The sequence below is a fragment of the Colius striatus genome, chromosome 2 (genome assembly GCF_028858725.1).
Source record: "Colius striatus isolate bColStr4 chromosome 2, bColStr4.1.hap1, whole genome shotgun sequence".
Lineage (NCBI taxonomy): Eukaryota > Metazoa > Chordata > Aves > Coliiformes > Coliidae > Colius > Colius striatus.
The window spans coordinates 101,125,192-101,146,309 of record NC_084760.1 but is presented as its reverse complement, the minus strand read 5'-3'; the positions used below and the strand labels follow the sequence as shown (position 1 = coordinate 101,146,309).

The 21,118-nt window shown below is 36.5% G+C and overlaps 1 protein-coding gene across 1 annotated transcript in view; it reads left to right on the top strand.

Moving 5' to 3' along the window:
- PACRG (parkin coregulated) overlaps positions 1-18,961 on the top strand; it is a 227,877-nt gene extending 208,916 nt beyond the window's left edge. Inside the window, exon 6 of the mRNA XM_061991617.1 lies at positions 18,738-18,961. Within this exon, the coding sequence (XP_061847601.1) occupies positions 18,738-18,898 (161 nt within the window). The 3' untranslated portion in view covers positions 18,899-18,961. The remainder of the gene's footprint in view (positions 1-18,737) is intronic.
- Positions 18,962-21,118: the final 2,157 nt, after the last annotated feature.

Here is a 21,118-nt window from a genome sequence, read left to right as displayed (position 1 = left end):
TTTTTAGCTGCTTTGTATAGTGACTATGAGGATACTAATTTGAAGTGAATTTTCAGCTTTGTTCTGAAAGCTGAGAGAATTGTGGTCAATCTAACATCCTCTGACAAGGAATCTGGAATCTTTTGTTCTGTTTATTGAATTATTTTATATTCTGCTCCTATGAGCTTTGTTTTTCAGATTGATAGATTCATGATTAATACAGAAGGGAGCAACTGAGGATGACAGTCTCCTCAGAGAGAGATATATTCTGCAGTACTTGGGGAAAACATTTCTTACAGGACTTTCACATTTAGGATAGAGATGACATCTTTACCCTGTACAACCACTCTATCGTAAGAGCTGATTCCTGTGAGACACTGGGAGAGGTGAAAGCTGAGAACCTTACACACATTAGAGATAAATAAACAGCGTGATGGAACTGTTGACATCAGAGATTATGGACTCTCACAGCTATTCCCCAATGACAATATTCCTGCTGATAGAGATGTTTCTATTTAGGATATTTATCAAAAGAATTTTTGAGAAAGTCCTCAGAACAGCAGAATTAAGAGAAAAAAAATTATGTAGACAATATATGCATTCCTTAGATTTTCCTTGTATTTGTGGACTAATTAAAGAATGGGATGATTATGGTTCTCTTACAAGATCAAATTCACAATTCTATTGATTTCTTTTACTACTGAATAGCCACTGTGAGACATTAAGGAATTTATGTTCATATTACTTTTTCAATCAGCTTTATGGAATATTTGAGATGTGTGTACAACATGCCACTATTTGTAATAGCCAGTTTAAACTATTTAAAGGAACATATGCATTATATATGAAATACTTAAAGTTTCAGCTGAATAAACACTCAAGTTTCCCATCAGCTTCAAAGGTCTAGAAATAAACTTTGTGCACAATTTAACGTGAAAAATGTATATTACATGCATCTGACCTTTTTCATTTAAAGTGCTACTCTACTTTATCTAAATTATATACATTTTGGATCTTTCTGTTTTAAATAATTGTGGATGAAGGGATGAAAATCTTCAAACATAATATTTCTACAAAATATATATTTATAGGCACTCAAGTATTTATTATCAATACCTATTGTACTGAGTTCATGTGTCACGAACTGAAAAGTATTTCATAATATATAGATAATTAAGGGTGTTGTGAATGCCCATAATTAGTTTTGGAGGAGGGGTGAAATATTATGATACCTAGATGCTCTAGTGAGGAAATACAGAGTTTAATATTAGAATATATATTTGGGGGGTTTTGATTTTGGTTGGATTTCTTTTTAGATAAAACCAATCGCATTCTTATTGCATTGTTTGTTGCCATGTTTTTATCAACTACAGCTAAAATGTGGTTTTAAGTTAAAGTTTTAAGTTAAGTTGCAAAGCGAAAGAACATTCACATGCTGCAAGTACTAATATAGAAGTAAACTAGCTTGAATTAAAACCATATAAGTGAGAAATAGTTGTCTGACATAGAAAATTCTTAAAATGAAGTTCTGGTGAATACTGATGATGATGCTGAAGTTAAAAGAAAGACTTTTTTTCTGTGTTAAAGGAATTTGGTTTCCTTCAAAACAAACTGTATGGCACTAATCCTTCTGAAAGTAAATGGGCACATTTTAGAAATATATTCTTGGAGAGAAGTATTATTGTATTCTACTTTAATATAAAAACAATTTCACAACAGGAGGAAAAAGTTAATCCACACTCCTATTAATGTCTTACCCATGAAAATAAAATCATAGCATTTGATCTTGCTGTCACTGAATTCAGTGTGTTGAATTTAATGGAAAGACAACCTCATCACAGCAAAGACCAGCACTGGCCCTGCTGCTCTAATTAGACTTTAACAATACTAGTTTATTTTTTTCCTCTCATTTTTTTACTTCATTTCCCTTGACTGGAGTGCAATTTCACCAAAATGCAGTAGCTAATCATTAACTGGCAGCAGCATGTAGACTGAAACCTTAAATTGACAATCTCAGCAGTAGAATACCAGAAATTTATGGAAGCATAACCATTTCTTCTGCTAGTGTGTGATAATTGTTTTTCTGCTCATTTACATCCAAAATAATTAAACTCTACAACAAAACTATGTACTGTAGCATTAGTGCAAACTGCTGTTTGGAGGTTATGCAGAGATTCCATAAAAACATTACGGTGGGAACTGTCATTCATTTGCATTGTCACTTCCTAAAAATTTGCAGAAATGTACCCTTGAAAGAATTAGGTCACACAAAATGTGGCCTAAGGGCTTCTGCTTTCTGTTTTCCCCAGTGGTGTTGATGCAGCTGATGTGATGAAAACTGCTCTACATCAATAATATTTTGAGTTTATGTTTCCTGAAAAATTTATTTGTCGTATGGAAATAAACCATCTTTATCATTCAGTGGGAAAATTTCCTTGTCTCTCCTTCCAAATCTAGTTTCTTGTTACAAATGTAGTGGAGTTAAAGTGCACATAAAGGTGTACAATAAATATAAGCAGCCATAATGATCTTCTGAATCTTCTTCAGACAGTTGTAGTTAAAGCTGTGCATTAAAAATGTATGCTGCAGTAATGTAAGAAAATTATTACAGCAAACTTTGCTTCCCCTGGATATTACAACTTGCGTATAAATAAATACAACTTCAAAGCTGAGAAATTTTCTTTCTCATGACATTTCTTACCAAAGTCTCACAGTGTTTCTTGGTCACATGTGTCTTTTCCTGTTAGGGGGTAATGGATAGCTGTTGTTTTCTTGTATTTTTGGTACTTTGAAAAAAGAAATGCTTCTTTTAAATTGCAAATAAGCTAATTAATCACTGAAGTAAGCAGAGAAAAGCTAACTTCCTATGTCATTTAATCTCCTGAAAATCACTGATTTACATGATGAGGCATGAATATAGCTGAGAGCAGTATTAGGCCCTTCATAATACTTTGTACATGCTTGCCTTGCTTGCATATTTCTTTGGTAAAAAAAAGCTTCGATATAAATAAACACACTTTAATTCTGATTTTGCAATCACTTAGACACTTGCATGACTGTTTCCCGAATCAGACCCGAATCTGCTTATGATACCACAAATTACATTTTAGGTAGCATGAGATTTAGGTTATTGAGAAATTTTGCAGTAATTTTGTGACATTTCATTTTCTGAAGCTTCTAACACATACTTAAACATTTTCTCTTCTCTGTTTCCCGTTATTTTCTGCTCTTTATTTTTCAGAGTTTTTTAGGTTTATTTTTGTTAGTATCTTACTTGAACTTACAACGTCAGAGATGATGCCAGCACGTAATTTCTGTTTGTTCACTTTGACTTATGGTTATGGCAGTTTTTCTTGACTATTTGGAAAGACCTCTTGTGAGAACAACACAGAAAGATCACCTCTATGTAATTGCTATACGTTGTGCAGTACAGTAGTATCTTCCACTGTGCAATATAAATACATAAAATACAAGAAATAAGCTTATATCACTTTTAGATCAGTTACTACGTCTGTAAAAACATAAACAGCCATAAATAAATGAAGATAGATGCAGAAAAACCATCTGTTAGGAAGTTAGTTCAAGTCAAAACACTTAAAACTTGGCACTGTAGACGTATTCATGTAAATCTGTATTTAGGTATTTAAGTATCTAGCCTCAAGTACAGATGTTCCGAATCACTGCAGCCTTCTTTTGGGAACTGGTAAGGGTTCAGGATAGGCCCACTCAGGTAGCCACTGAAAATTGAATCCAGGTGCTAAATTTTGGGTCTCTCTGAAAACATTGGCACAAATACATAGTCTAACAAAAGGTCTGTCTTACAGCTGCTTCCTTGCCAGCTCATAAGCATAGAGGTCAAAAGAGCCTCTGTCTGTGAGTAATTAATTTGATAATTAGGTGAAATCTTGCTGATCATGAAAGTTGTAGATTTGAAACCACAGAGGCTGAATGATGCCAGACTGTTTTTGTGCTTCCTTGGAAGGGTGCTCCACCACTAGGTTTTCATACAATAACGAAGGCAGCCTTTGTTACCCTTGCAAATCTTTTTTACCTGCCATCCCAAGAATACAAGAATAAGGAGGTTACAAGGCTATTCTGTTCTGCAAGTCTATCACCATCCTTAACTCCCATAACTTTTAAATTCATTACCCAAATTCCATCCAAATGGAAAGTAGCATAGTTTATGGAAAAATAAGAATCTGGGTAGAGGGAAGAGGTCGAAATTTACACCCACAGTTAGACAAATGTTATAGGCCTTAACTTATACTATCTTTTAGCTGGTAGAACTTATGGGAAACTTGACTTATATTGTAAATAGCTGTAGCACAAAAACAACATACACATTCACAAGAAACACATCTTGCTAATGTCTTGTAGCAAATAAATGCTTTTAAAGAGAGCATTCAACCTCACTCAGAAGAAATGGCAATAGCTATCTACCCTTAAGAAAACTTCTGGGCTGTATCTCCAGGATGGTTGCAAACATTTTGAGTTTCAGAGAAAAGCAAAATTTTAGACACTGTTTTGACCAGTGTTCCCTGCTGGCTCTCTCTGTGAGACTTGCTAATAAGCATTTCACTCACTTGGACACTGTTCTTGGGAAAGTAACTCTTATGTTATGCCATGAAGTTAGTCTAGAGTAGCCCTACTGATTCTCCTACAGAGTCCACACGATAAATATCAAGTGTTGCAACTCCTAACTTTGTCTGAAATTTCCATTCTGATTATAAAAGATTGATACCATGATTTTTATCTGTGTCTCCAATTCTATGTGGCTGTTTTTGCAGTTGTCTTCCATGGATGTATGAAGTCAGTCTGTTAGCTGAAAATTATGAGTGCTATTATTCTTCTCCTCCTATAAAATCAAGTTCTTATCTTATTGTACCATTTCCTCTACAGAACTAGAATCATAAGCCCTGTTTAAACCAGTCTGAGCTGCTAGATATGGATATATTACAATAGTGTGAACATGTAAATAAACTGCCAGCCCAACTTCTTCCATTACTTTTGAGGATTCCATGACAGTGGTTATAATCTCTGCCAGACAGCTATCAGCAGTTTCAGGAGTTGTTGAGGCAGATGGCTGAGGCACTACATCTAATTACAAGCATGCCTAAAATGACTGACTTACTCTTCAGTATTTTTTTATATTAGGGAGAGCGGAAAGCGTATGCCTCTCTAAAATAAGGATGTTACCTAACCAGCAACAGTTCTCTGGATGACTCAACTTTTTATCCATACAATTAAAAGGAAGGAAGGCAGTCAAAGAGAACAGGTTTCAAGCACCAGGAAGCCATTGTTATGTCCACTCCCATGGACTGGTAACAGCTTTAGTTTCACCTCCTCCATCTTAAAGAGTCAATACTTCAGCTGATAGCATACGTTATTGTAGGAGCCCTATATTTACATGGATAAGGTTGACATTCTCTTCTAATCATTTCCCAAAGTAACCCTGTAAGTAGATGAGATTTTTATTCAGAGCTGTAATGCAAAGTTTTTGGATCCTAGCTACAGATGTGAAGATAAGCCTATCTATGTTATCACTCTGTTTTGTGGAAACTCACAGGCTTATCCAGTGTGATACTTTTAATTACACTGTCAAATAACTATACGAATCCATAACATATATATTCATAGAAATTAGGACCTTTATGGAGCATACTTAAGAAAATTAATTGGACAAATGAATGTTCTTGTCTTTTGTTCCTCCACTTTCAGCCTTTGTTTTTCTTTGTATTCTACTCCTGTATCCATATTCTTGTCCCTGGGACAAGAATTTGTTTTACTTATCAGTCAAGTACATAATAAACTTTGGCTGTGACAGGAGAAGTAATTCAGGAAGATCTTGCCACATATCACCATTCAGTGTGGAAATTTCTTGATTACTCATGAAGAATTCTGCCTACAGGAATTTATGGAGACTTCTACATGTTATTCTTTTCCCTTAAAATAACATCCCATAGTTTCCTTCAAAAGTCATCATTGTGCACTAGCTGCTGTTGTATGAAAATGCTTAGTAATATTTTTCTAAAGCAGAATTTTCTGTTATTCTTGAGGCAATGCTTCCATGAGTAGCAACTGAGCACTGCAGCTAAAGAGCTGGATCAGAAACCTGTAAAATCACTGAAGCCATTAGCATTAAACAATGTAAGAGGTGAAGCAGCCATCTGTGGTCTGCTGGAGAGAAGTGATAAAGGAATTTTGTGAGGTGTTACTTCTCCTTTTCCTCTGGAAGCCGACCCTATCCAGTGAGCAATAAGCATTCCAGGAAAAATGCAAGAAAATATTATTCTCACAATATGTCCCGCTTAGATATTAGTCATGGTGTCTTCCAGGTTGTCTTTTCAATATCTTATGACTTTCCTTCATAGAAATGGCCATTTCATTGTTATTAATGAAAAGCTAGTTATAATTTGTGCATGTACTCTCAGGTCATCCGAGTGTGAGAAAGCATATTTAAATTGCCAGGAAAGAATTTTCTTGACAGCTTATTACTTTTATTCTTCATTATAATACATGAAAATGCAAACTTGCAAACATTCAGACACATTGTGCTCTGATGTACTATATAAATTTCTTGCCTGTTAGTTAGAAACCCTTAGGCTAGCCTGAGTTGACCAAAAGCATTCAGCCACATCACTTCTTCTCTTGTCTCTTTCTCCCTGTCCTGACATGCATGCATGTGTGTGTGTGTTTGTATGAGCTGTTTGCCTTCTGAAGCTAGTCGTAGGCTTGTCAGGTACCAGCGCTGGAAAGGATGCAAGATGAGTGAATGATGAATAAAAAATGAAGGTTGCAATCACAAAATGTAGCATACTTCACCCTACATGTTGGAGAAACATGAATGGTCATATTTGGCTTATAATGCCAGAACTGGCTGCAGAACAACAAATTACAACATGGCTGATCCTACACCTTAAGGCTCTGTCACAGCAACATTTCAAGACAGCAAACACTCGAATGACCACTGCAAGGGATATGTAACTAGTACACTCCATCAGCCTATAGATACATGATGTTTGCAGCAGCATAGGGCAAAGAAATACAATACACCTGAGAAACAAAGATTCTTCTTCAAGCTTTACTGTTGTTCAGGTTCCCTGCTTTTGTAATAAAGTGAAAAGATATTAAGAAATGTATTACAAACTGAACTAGAAATGCTGTGTTGTTAGCAGTTGGATGTTTTCTACATGAAGGCACCCATACAAATGTCATATAGGTACTACCAGTGTTAACTGGGGTCCAATTTACCCTGCTAAGCATGTCTTAAATCTTGTTTGCACATAGAAAAGCCATTTTCACTTCTACACATAGTCCCAGAGTAGATAAGTTTAAAGATCTTTTTCAGTAAATGTGTGAAAACAAGTATGGCCATTAGAGATCATGTGCTTATCGATGATTGCAATTCTTCAAGTGTAAGTAGTGTAAGAAACAGCAGCGTTCTTTTTCCTATACTCACACATGCCAACAGTTAAAATACATCGGGGCAATATAAATCATAAAAAAATATGCCCTTAATTCTTTTTCCTATAGCTAGTGCCTATGATTGCCTTTTATTTTTTCAGAAAAATATTATCTGGAATGAGGAAAAAGATTCTACATTAACATTTTTTACTGGAATACAGCAAGTGCAGAGTCCTGCACCTTGGGAGAAGCAACCCTATGCACCTGATGAGGAAAGGGTACGGGATCTGGGACTGTTCAGCCTGGAGAAGAGGAGACTGAGGGGGGACCTCATTAATACTTACAAGTATTTAAAAGGTGTATGTCAGGAAGATGAGCCAACACTTTTTCTCTGTAGTGTCCAGTGATAGGACTAGGGGTAATGGACAAAAGCTGGAACACAAAAAAGCTCCATTTAAACTTAAGGAAAAACTTCTTTACTGTAAGGGTGAGGGAGCCCTGGCACAGGCTGCCCAAGGAAATTGTGGAGTCTGCTTCGCTGGAGGTCTTCAAAACCTACCCTTGTGTGACCTGCTTGAGCAGGGGGTTTGGACTAGATGATCTTTAGAGGTTCTTTCCTACACCTGCCATTTTATGACTCTATGATTCTATGATTTTCTTAAAATAATGAACAGAAGAGAACAAGAAAACTTTTCTCTTGTAATTTTTTTATATATATGAATAATAGTCTTATTTAAAAAATAAATGCTAAGCATTTCACATCCTATTGTTTTAATACACATTTATGTGTGTGCAATTATTTGTTACAAACAATCATATTTAGAGATCATTAAATACTTGTGTTTTAATAACTTAATACTGCAATACTTTTCTGAAAAAGTTAGAAGTACATTTTAAAAACAGCAGTCTAGAGTCTGTGATATGTGGCATAGTAAACAACTATTTTATATTGGACAATAAAGGAAGTAATCTTATAAAAGTTGCATAAGTGGCAAAATAAAAAGGTTTTGTTGTGTATTGCAAGAGTGTGTCAAGTCTGCTAAATCTCAGCAGGTGGTCTTAGTACTGGATCAGGTTAATGGAAAAAACTTGTGTAAATATCTTCTGTCTCTGTACATACCTACTGATGTTATCAATAGCATTTTTTACTGTTAGCTTCCATTGCAGTCCAGTTTCTCTCTTTTTTTTTTTTTCAAATTCACTGAAGTGGTTCTACTCAGGCAAGTGAAAATAGAAGACAATTTAGGAACTCACAGTATCAGAATGCTCTACTATTTCATTTCTTGCAGTCTTGATGGCAAACTAAACAAAGAAGCAATTGTACCTGAGGTGGCTGATGTTTAGTAACCATTGAAATGGGTTATGCAGTTTCACAACATACCACCAACGAACTTCCCTTTCACTGATTTATTTCAGGACAAATACACATACAGAGAAAATCTGGTTCCTATGTTCACTTAATATCAATAAAAAATGCTAAAGGATTCTCTAAAGGAAAATATTTAAATGCCAATATTTAAAATGACATTGTTTTAAATTAAGCTAGGTCAGAACAAGATTTGAAGTACTCACTAAGCTATACTGGAAATTTCTCGTATTCCTCAAATTGCTCTTCCTCCAGCTTACTACTTAATAATTTAAAATTATACAAAAAACTGCAAAAATTAAGTGTCTGTGGTGACCATCTGCTATACTTTCCTTTTCTTCAGCTTTAGGCTCATGCTACTAGTAGTATGTCCTCACTAAACTGTGTGCCACAGAATGCAGGAGTGCCTTCTTTGCTATCAACACACTGTCTCTTCAAGCATCACTTTGGAAGACTGAACTAATATACAAGAAGTGTTTCTATAACTGGATACTGGCTTTTTTATACATAACTTTATTTTCCAAAGCATTACAGCTTTCCTTTTGAAACTAACTTTGATGTGAGAAGATCTCAGGCATTCAACACAATGGGCTGAATGCTGCTGGACCTCTTTCTTCCAACTTGGGACCCTTTTGAATAACAGGTCAAGCAACAAAACATAGGTGTAAATTAAACAAGAAGAAGGGTATTTTCCATTTAGAGTCACTAATGAAATAATTCTTACTCACTTATCTTTCTTCACACTAACTGCAGGGAAAATATTGAAAAAGATAAAGGAGAGACGGTTTTGTGAGAGATTCCTAAAGCTTAAAAAAAAAAAAAGTCAGTTTGCATGTGGTGGCTGTGCAGTTCCTAAATTGCTTTTAAAAAGCTTCTAGTTTCCCTGTTCCAAAGCTGTGAATCTACAGAAACAACACACCTAGAGGACACAATTTTCTTCCTTTTAAAAATCTTTTATATTCTTCTAAATAAAGACTATACATTATAATACATTTTAGTTGTAAAACAACTGACTTTTTTATTTGCTTGAAAAATTGTTACAAATTCAAATGTACGTTTTTCTTAATGTAAAATTAATAGCTGTTAACTAACTTTTGATAAAGTTAGTTTATGTCCTTCCTGTTCTTCATAAAAAGAATGTAAGTTCATATCTTGGGAAGGTATTTTTTGTTTACTTTAGCTACCATTTGTATTGATCCAACTGCAAAAACTCAAAAGAAACAGTAATCAAATTACTCAATTTACTTTAAATATCTATATATTCTAAAAGCTTTAAAGAGACAGCAGAAGGATATATCCTGACCTTTATAGTACAAATATCTGGGGGAGCAGTGTGTTCCTTTCTCTCTATCTTGAGGATAAAATAGTACATTCCAGTTTCAGTGCTAGCTGTCCTTTAAACTGCATAAATTCTGTCCTTGTTCCACAGCAATGAAAGAAATCTTGGCAAATCCACACAGTCATTCATAGCTTTCATCTCCTTGTCCATTCTCAAATCACTGCTAGAACATCCTCAGTTGACCTTGGGTTCTTGGTTATTTTGCTCAATTGGAGAAAAGAAAAGCTAGAAAACTGGCAACTTCAGACATATCTAGCAACTTATAGGCATATCTAACAACTTGCTTCCATAATTTTGATGGGATTTTTTAAAAAATATATTGACCTATTTTTTACATGATTATACTCCAATGATAGTAAAGGTCTCACCTTTCTGTCACAAAGTTGTAAAAAAGTCATCAAATTAATTTATCTGTCAATGAAAATTTTGATGTGCAAGGTCTACCAAAGAGGGTCCCCAAGTGGTAATGATTTTGAAGAGTGAATTTAGACACAGAAATTCCATTAGTGTGTGACAGATGTGCAAAAACATCAACAGTTATTAACACAAACTAGTGAATTATTGAGCTTTTTGCTTGAAAAGAAGAACTTAGGGTTTTCCCTCAAAAGCAGGATTACGTTTCATACTAGAATCAGTGATCTTTAAAACATTTTGTGACTTTCAGCTTTATCAATTTTTAATTACTTTAAAAAAAATAAACTGTTTATTCCACATATACAACAAAAAAGTAAGTTTTTCACACCGATCCAGCAAAGCCATGCAAATTTTGCACATACCCATATTTCCAGCTAAAAAGCTGCATCTACTTTGTACTAGTTTACATATATTCAAAAAAACTGGCAGAACAGTTTCACATAAGTGGTGCAACTCTTGTTGCACTTTAAGCATATTTTGTGTCCTAATGTATTATTTTGCAACAGTGAATAGCGTACCAAGGCCACAGAGATCCTAAACTCCTGTGTCTGTTTCCCTGTTGAGCATGCTGTTTGTCTATGATTATTTAATACTACTTTGTTTGACAGTGATCACTAGCACAAACTGATCAGTAGCACAAACTGTAAAGTCTAAATCAACCAGAGAAGTTTAGGTACTTATAGAGAAAAAGAGACAATTATATTATTATATTCTCTTTTTTTTTTTTTTTAGCTCATTGGTCAAATATGTTTGCTAATACAATTTATTACAAAATCTGTGACTTCTTTTTCATTTTTGTACTTCTATTTTTTAAAAAAACTGGGCTTAGAATGGATTACATCTGATGTTGCTAACATTTCCTGGAAATGAAAAACTGTGATAACAGCTGCTGCCTTGGCTCATTTTCAGCTGGGTTTTTATGGCTTGTTGGGTTTGGAGGTTTGTTTTGGTTTGGGAGGCAGGGGGGGTTCTGGTTTTTGTTATTGTTGTTGTTTTTTATGCTGCAGCAATTTACAAGTAGTTACATCTATCTCTAATAGGCTTACATCATTAGTAAAATATCATAAGACAGTCAAATATTTCCTTTCCAATCAGAGCACTTCCTCCACTTATTGGGTTGTTTACTTTCTGAATAGTATTTATAGTAACAGCACTTACATTTAAAACTAAATGCTAATTTATGAAAAATCTAAAAGCTAGCTGCATATGGGAGAGAACTGTAGAAAGAATCTGTGTTTTGTGCAAAGACAAAATGCCTTCAGTGAGAGTAAGAAAGCCTTGGAAGAATCATATTTAGATAGATAATACCCAGCTCAAAGGTAAAAAATTGGTTTTTTCTAAGACCTGTGATGGGCAGAAATGTCTCTATATCAGTATTCTTTAAAAATTCTAAGCATACATGTTCTCTTCTTGGCTTGAAACATGCTTCTGCAATTTTGCAATACAGTACCATTGTAAAATGATACACATTCAGCACTAGTGATGAAAAATATAAGTAAGAGCCAGGTACAGCAAGAGACAAGGAACTCTTAAGTATTGCTAGTATCAAAAACCAGATCTGTGCACATACAAAGATTTGGCCTTCTAAAAGTATATTAGTACTTTCCACTTTAATGTTTTAAAGTTCTTTGAAAGATACAGGTCAATTTTGTTTTAATCATGCTTCCATAGTTTCAAGTCAGGATGTTACTGAAATTTTATTAATTTTTCAGACAGATTTGTGCCTCTTTCTTTGGTATATGATTAAGCTTCCAAAAGCAATATTATATATGCAAGCTAGAATCTATTATTAGGCCAAAAGCTTAGGTTTTTTTCATATCAAAACAGATAATAATGTTCCCTATGAAGTTTGTAACTTCAGCAAATCCTCTTTCAATGAAATACATTTTAATATTTAAGGAGTAGCTCCTCCTTTTATCACATTTGAAATGGCTGGCAAAAAGCTCTTCCAATCCAAGGGGATATTAGCACTATTTCTCTATCTGGAATTAGTCTGCGATGAGCAACTTCAGGTATTTCACCCTGAGCAACCTGACTTAACTTTGAAAACTAATCGGATTTTAAGCTGGTCATTTGGACCCGGTGAATCCAGAGGTTCCTTCCAACATATGATCTCTTCTTTTCAGCACTCTTGTTTTGAGACCAGCTTGTGTGAGGCCAGTTTCCACTTCTATGTGTACGTAATCTAGATGTGTCCTAAGAAACATGTAAATCTGGTGTTTATGTTGCTCTGACCCTTCAGGAATGGAACATGGAGTTTTCTGTCTAGGCTAGTAAGGAAAAGAAATTATGTCCTGATTGCTCTTCCTTCACCTGAATGAAATGAACCGTCAATGTCTCTTGGTTTCTTAGCAGACAGGAGGGTTTCAGAGTCTTAGCTTGTGACTTTCCACAGACTTTCAATTAAATGAACAGGGAGACCAAACTGCCTTATCCTTCCTGGAGGTGAAAATTTCAAAGCAGCATTTCTGAGTCACGGGAATGGTGCAAAGGAACTCTTCTCCCTCTCACCACACTGACTCATCAAGGGCTTTCATTTTCCACTCAGGTCAGGAAGCCAACATCTTTTATTACAATTAAACTAATCCTAACAAGAGGACTTTGAAAAATTAATTAATCTCTGAACTGTGCCTGAGCAGTGAATTTATGCAATGTGAAGCCTGGCATACATGTATGTCAATCTATACCTGAAATCAGTTTCTGTTCATTTCTTGATACTGATGCCGACTCCTAGAAGGGATAGTCCTGAAGTTTTCCACAAAATACTTTAGTGCTAATTTTTACTGCTTAGCTCTGTATTTTTCTGCACTAGGCTTTTCCATAGAAATACAGTTCTGTACTGAGAAATATATCTGCGCTTCACATTATCAACACTGTTGATTTTTTGAAGTAAAAACCTTATTCGGCTAAGTGGTTAGCATGTTGGACTTCTGAAATAATTTTAATTGCTGAAAATACCTGTTGGTTTGACTAGGATGAACCCAGAAGCTAAAGAAAGATTTACCATAGTTGTCTTTTACCATTAATAGTACTTTCATCATCTACCATCATAAAGCATGACTTGTGATGGATACCTTCCATGACTGAGAGCAAGTCATTTTACATTTCAGTATCTCTGTTTCTCAAGATTTTAAAAGGGAGGAATGTTGAAGCTTTATCACTTTGTATACAAGAAACCCCAGTCCCACTATACAAGAGCTCTTTGTTTTTAATTAGTAGTATTTAGAAAATTTCAACTAGGATCCACTAGTTCCAAAACAATAACACGAAATATATGTGTGTATATATGCTCTCAAAAGTTACTCAGTACAAAATCAAAGGGTGCCCTTTGAGTTAAAATTTTATTTAAAACATTGGTTAAGCTGGGGACATGGGGCTTCATTTGCAGTCTCTTCAGTAATCTCTTTTAAGTATTATTCTGTCCTCCAATACTAAGCATTCCTTGGATATTTAACATCTGGGGACACTGCAATATCCCAAGGTCTATGACATCCCTACAGAACACGTGTATGAAAACTATCTTTAATTTTCGCTTTCCATGAAGCAGAAACTTGGGAACAAGGGAACAGATACAAGTGCTGGTATCTGTGAGATACTTACAGAGAGGTACTTTGACATATTCAGGGGATTAAAAAACCCCTCTATTTGAGACTCGGCCTGCCTTGAAGTGAAATCTAATAAACTGAAAGAATGTTCCGATCACTTTCTGGTGCTAACAAATGTCCAGAGATAAGAATAGATCTGACTGATCTTTAGGCGTTGGTATATCTTTCTCCTCCACTCCAGGACTTCAGAACTGCCCTATCAAGCTCTTAATGCACTGAGAGAAAGTTGCTTGTCCTTCTTTAATACAATAGTTTTATAATTGTAGCATTACCCTAGTGAAATTTTTAAATGAAATGAGATAGAATGCAAGTAACACTAGAATATCTTTAATATCCTGAATAATCTATTTAATATTCTGAATCATGAATAGAAGCATGTCTAGACTCAAATAGAAGCCATATTTTAAAGTAAAATTCAACTCCTCCTCCATTCCCTGCCAAAGGTTGAGTTCAGTCCCTGAGGGTCTGAGCATGGTTTCCTCAGCTACAGCAGCTGACAGGACTGATGGCAGGGCAGGGAGTGCCACTCCTGGGCTTGCTGTTCTGGGTGATTTCATCAGCTAGTGCAGGTCTTGACAAGTGCAAAGCTTTTCATTTCACTTTTAAGGACCATAAGACTCTTGGTGCACAATTTGGGAGACTGGGAACTAACTTTTTGGTCCAGAAAGGTAAATGAGATCTTTCCCTGATTGTAATCCTTTAGATCTGTTAGGTTTGTTTCAGTGTATTGCTTCTAAACACAGAGGTAACATTTGCTCTGAAAAGAGTTCTTGATGCATGCTAAATTTGCCAGACATTTCACTTTAAGACATATGACAAATGTTCTTCCTAGCATTTTCATGTTGATTTATCCTCCCTCATGGAGAACAACTTCAGAAAGAGCTTGAATCAGATCCATGTTCGCACTTTACATATGCAAAATATTTGTGGATGACAGAGTTGGCTTCTCATGCAAACTAACTTGGAAATAGAGTCACATCGGAGAAGGTCATGCTGAGACCACTGCACTTGTAGCTTTTTTTTTTCCCCCCAACTAATCTTGATTATTATTATTATGACTAGATATTTACCCTGAGGTGCACTGGGCAGATCATTCTGACTCATCCCTTTAGTTGATGATGTCCTGTTGAGTTAATGATTTTTTTTTGTCTGAAAGATTTGTTAATTCTTATAACTGCACAGGATAGCTATTTTAGTACTTAACAGGTGACCTCGATGCTGACATAACCTTTCTGGTATTGTTGTGTAGCTTGTGTCATGACATTAATGTGAATTATGGCTGTCTTGAGGATACAAACCTTCATATAGCACAGATGGTCTGTAGGAAAAAAAAATGTAATGACGGTCTGCACATCACACATTCAGTCTTCCCTTGAAGACCATCTCCTTTATTGTTGCCTCATTCTCTTAGGCATCTTTTAATCAAGCATCTAAGACATCATTTACTGTACAAACTATGCTTTATAATAAAGACTGTAACATGAGATTCTGGAAAATACCTCTGCTGCCAGCATTATCATGGTCTCTTGTTGGCCTCCTCCAAACTTGCTTAGCAATATATCCCCATTACTTCCAGAAAGCTGATTTTTTTTACTAGTTCTTTGAAAGAACGATGAAAGCTGTGTAAGCTCATTAGCAGAGCATGTGTGAGGGCTTAAAATTACAGATAATAGGCAAATGCTTGGAAAGTCAGTAATTCCTTTACATATTTGCCAAGAGTTAGGTCAAGGTTCAGGGTTAACCTTTGCTCAAACTAGTGAAATCAGAAATATCTTCAGGTGTGCTTGGGAGCGCTGGTAGTGCACATGTAACACAGGTGGTGAGGCACAGTTGATCTCAGTTGTTTTCTACAAGAGCAAACCATGTTTAGTCTATATTGCATTTAATTGTGATGTACTTTTTCTCTTACATCGGTAATACTTTAACAGCTCTCAGTATTTTCTATGTATTCATAATCTATCGTTTCTAACATTACAGTAAAATCTTTGTAGTAAATTTTGATGTCAACCTTGGCTTAGAATGTCATAGAATGTCATAGAATCATTTCAGTTGTAAAAGGACTTTAAGATCATCAAGTCCAAACACTAACATAGCACTGCCAAGCCCACCACTAAACAGTGTCTCTCAGCACCTCATCTACACAGCTTTTAAATATCTTCAGGGGTGAGGACTCTACCACCTCCCTGGGCAACCTCTGCCAGTGTCTATCTAACAACCCTCCCAGTGACAAAGTTCTTCCTACTGTCCAATCTAAACCTACCCTGGAGCAACTTGAGGCCATTTCCTCATGTTCTATCACTCATTACTTGGGAGAAGAGACTGACCCCCACCTCACTACAATCTCCTTTCAGGTAATTGTAGAGAGTGATCATGTGTCCCCTCAGCCTCCTCTTCTCCAGACTACACAACCTCAGTTCCCTCAGCTGCTCCTCATAAGACTTGTTCTTCCAGACCCTTCACCAGCTTTGTTGCTCGTCTCTGTACACACTCCAGCACCTCAATCTTGTTCTTGCAGTGAGGGACACAAAAACGAACACAGTATTTGAGGTGCAGCATGACCAGCAACGAGTTCAAGGGGACAATCACTTCCCTGGTCCTGCTGGTCACACTGGTGCTGATACAAGCCAGGATGCCATTGGCCTTCTTGGCCACCTGGGCACACTGCTGGCTCATGTTCAGACAGCTTTCAACCAACACCTCCAGGTTCTCTTCTACCAGACAGTTTTCCAGCCACTCTGCCCCAAGCCTGTAGCATCACATGGGGTTGTTGTGGCCCAAGTGCAGGGCCTGGCACTTGACCTTGTTAAACCTTGTACCATTGACCTTGTCCCCATCATTCCAGTCCAGGTCCCTCTGAAGAGCCTGCCCTCAAGCATATCTACACACATGCTCAGCTTTGTGTCATGTGAACTTTATGAGAGTGCACTCAATCTCCTCATCCAGATCACTGATAAAGGTGTTAAACAGCACAGGCCTCATGACTGAGCCCTGAGGAGTACCACTGGTGACCAGCCACTAACTCTATTCTCCACCAAACTCCATTCACGACCAAATGTTATTTTAGTATCTAGTTAATATAAAGGAAAGTATTTGTGTGCTGAAGAGTAATCATCACAAAAAAATTATTGCTTTTGCACTCAGAAGCTCAGTACTTGTATGTCACATTTGTATTTCTGTAAACATTTTACAAAAAGTAAAGTAACACAAATGCATGTAAGGAGTTTGAAAAACTGATATACAGATAATTAACTGGGAGTACAACCAGATATTTTACAAGAAAATTCAGCAAAAGGATAATTTGTACCCATGTTCATCAGCTCTTTCTTCATGAACATGGCTCTTCAGTTTTTACTGATAGCAAAGTCATAGACTGCAAGTCTAGATCCTTGTGTTTAGCTCCAGAAGAGGATTTGAGGATGGTTGCAGTTGTACATCTACATCCCATCAGCCTGGGAAAGTGGAGGCAGCAAGTGGAGTAAAATCTACCCTTGCCCTTGTGTGTGCCTTGTTTCTAATGTGAAAGGCACTACCCATGAAGATTGTTGCGTTGTCTTGACAAATGTGTTTTGCTGGATGGCTGATAGTGTCAAAAAGCAAGCAGTGTTATTTGAGATATTAAATGTATGACATGAGCACATTGCCACCACTGTCCTGAGTGTGACCGGTAACTGATTGCATGTGAACTACTCTGCAACAGTGTGACAGCTGCTCCATTTGGCCCCTACACTCTACCCAGTCTCCATTATGCTCCTACCAAATTATTGTTCATATATGTCTTGGAATATACCCATATTAAGATAATTTTCAGAATATTGTTTTAACAATTAAATGCATTTCCTGCTTTAAATCTCTCAGTGTCATTGCAGATGACATTTATTAATCTTGTATTCTTTGTTGTCACAGTTGTGCACCCTGATTTTTTTAAAGAACTATGCTGTGCATGTATAAATGTGTGTCACTCTTGCTAGTTAATGTTAAAGAAAGCAGCAGTAAATGTGACTGCATCTAGGGGTTGCAATAATTTTGACATTGGCTTAATTTTACACATTTTTCAGAGAGCAGAAATTCGGTGAGTGGCATGTTATGCTTCAAATATATCTTTTAGACCACATGGCATATACTCTATCAGAAACAACATAAGTGTGTGAATATGATGCCTAACATGGAACAATCCCAAAACAATACCTATTTAAGATTTCAAACCATAAATAGTCTTAAGTTGTCACATTTTGTAGATAGGTGTTTGTGCATCTGGCAGTAGAATTTTGTCCCAAATAAGCAATTTTAGAAATAAGGAAGTAACAGTCTGCAGAGATTAACTGTTTAAGACAAGAGTCCCTCTTTATCTTATAAAAGAATGTTATTTCTTAATTTTTACTAAGATTTTCACTTAGATACCAAAGTAATGTGTACGCAAACACATATTGAAGGTATACAAAGTTGGAATCTGAGCAGGGCCTTAAAGATATATGAAAACCACGGTGTTTTCAAATTCAGCTCTGCTTCATGTCACAAAGCAAAGTTTCTAATAGAGACACAGTGACTGACCATCAATTGCAGTTTCATTATTTCAAAGTGTAACAGTAAATTTAATATAATTCTTGGGTCTTTTTTTCTTTCTACTAACCAGTTAATTTAGGCGATGGGATAGACTACAGCCAGCAGAAGCGTGAAAATATTGGAGATCTGATTCAAGAGACACTGGAAGCTTTTGAACTCTGCGGTGGAAAAAATGCTTTTGTAAACATTAAATACATGATCCCTACTTATCAGTCGTGCATAAGTAAATGAGTTGTATCAAATGGGATGATTGCATTTTTGTTCTAAATAAACTGTATCTGACTCTGTATGGCATCTTGTTAGTCATGCTTTTTTTTTCTCTACAGCTGCTAAAATAGTGGCTTCTGGGGCATTAGAGTGTTAGCACTATTGAGAACAAGGCTTTCCAATACATAAATAGTGCCTGTTCCTTTGATTACAATGGTGTACTGTGCTTGTTTGTTCCCTGAAAGAATCGCTCCTTTATAACAGAGCTGACTCGAGCAGGAATCGGAGTTAAACCTTCACTTGTATAGACAATAAAACTATAATTTTCATACGCAATTCAGCATTTGCTGTTCTGTGTCTGCTTGCCCTGAGGGTGATGTCAGAGGCTGTAACAAGAAGAGTTTATGCTGACTGCTTAATAGGTGTTTGTCATGGAAGAGAAACACCAGTTCAGCAATGCCTCTCCAGCAGCTGTGCCGAATAATGTGCACTGATATACAATAAAACTGTTGAATGTATATACCAATTACAAGGGGAAAATTTATACAGTCCATTATAAAGCACTCTCATAAAATTAATTCATGTTTCTTACACACTCCTGATCTCAGCTTCCAGGTGTTTACCTTTTCATGGAACTCGAGTTCCTCTTGGTGAACATCAGGCACAGCCAAAGTTATGAAGAAAAAAAACCTAGACAGAACTTCAATAAATCAGATGAAAGAAGCAGTGTACATAGTGAATCAGTCCCTAATGACACTGTTAATCTAGGTAAACATAGACATATACAAATATCTTTTTAAAGGACACTGGTTTGGTTTTATTTTTTTTGTAGCTGCAACATTGCTGGTGTTTTTCTGTTATTATGGTATCCACGTGTACAAACAATGTAACTTGTTACAGGAATCTCTTTGAATTTCCTACTAGATTGCTTTGTCCCTGCATACCCACAACACGGAATTGATAAAATCATGGATTGAAGCAATGCTATTGAGATTGACTTTATTGCATTTTTAAGCATTTCTCTGGAAGAAACCTACAAAGAGAAAAACAAGTTCTACAATTCTCAAGGACAATCTTTTAAAAAGATTGAGTCAGCTCAAAATGAATCAGGCAATACAGGCTTTGTCTAGAAGGCGTGAGATTTTTTTTAAAGTGCAGACTTGGGGCTCATTTTACTTATATTTTGGCTTCTAGAAGCTCTTAAAATATTTGCAAGTTGAAGTTCTAACTTTTCCTTAACTGTTAGAGCTACAAATGCACTCTTTGGTGTTATACACCTGAGATTTTTTTCCAAGTGCTTATCCACATACATATTCACACCCTACAAGGCTTCTCTGTGTGAGAGACATAGCCTCTATGCTGCTCTGTTCTCTTGGGTGCACACTGGAAGTGAGGGGAGCACCTTCCCAGCTGTGAAGATTTGAGACAGAACTGTTGTTAAACTGACATTAGACTTGCCATTTTTCTGTTCTGTGGATCTTCAGCTGAAGGATTTTTTTTCTTTCACTTTTTTCTTTCCTGTAGTTGAAAAAAAAAAAGGTAAGAGGAAAATTTTTTCTCTTCCTGCCTCTTTGAGAAACCATAGCGCCAAGGGATGCCACCATCCACAAGCACTCACCAGTCCTCAGTTTAGGCATGGCTACTGCAGATATGCCCTTTTCCCCTGGCTTATTTTTTCTGTTTGATTTTTGGTTCTTTCTGAGTTTTCTTTAGCATGTTGCCCGGGCTTCCCTCAAGTCCCTAGAGTTCAAAGGGTGTCTGTCCTGTGACTAAGACACCCCTGTGATGGATGAGCACATCCAAGATGTTGCCTCCCATCTAGGGTACTTGTATGTCTCTCACCTCCTGGTCAGAAATGAAGGGCAAGGCTGCCTGTAGGCCCATGTCTTGGGAAATTCAAGACTTTGTCTTCAAACGTTGCAGCCCAGTCTAGCAGTATCCTGCAGAGGGTCTAAAGCCACATCTCCTCTTCCAAAAATGCCTTTCTACACATCTGCCCTGGCATATCAGCTCACCCTTGGCTTACAGCTTCTCCGTCTCCCTTCAGCAGACCCTCGTCCTGCACTGTCCCTAACTCCACTGAGCCACACTTTTTCCTTTACTGGCACTTATGGGTTTGCTTACTGTGGCACTGCAGGTTTCCTGTGAGTACAAAGTGTTCTGGAGAACTGCTGCTCAGACGGAGATGAGTTATTCAGCTCAGAAACAAATCAAGCCCTTCATAAAAGGAATAATCCCAGGCCA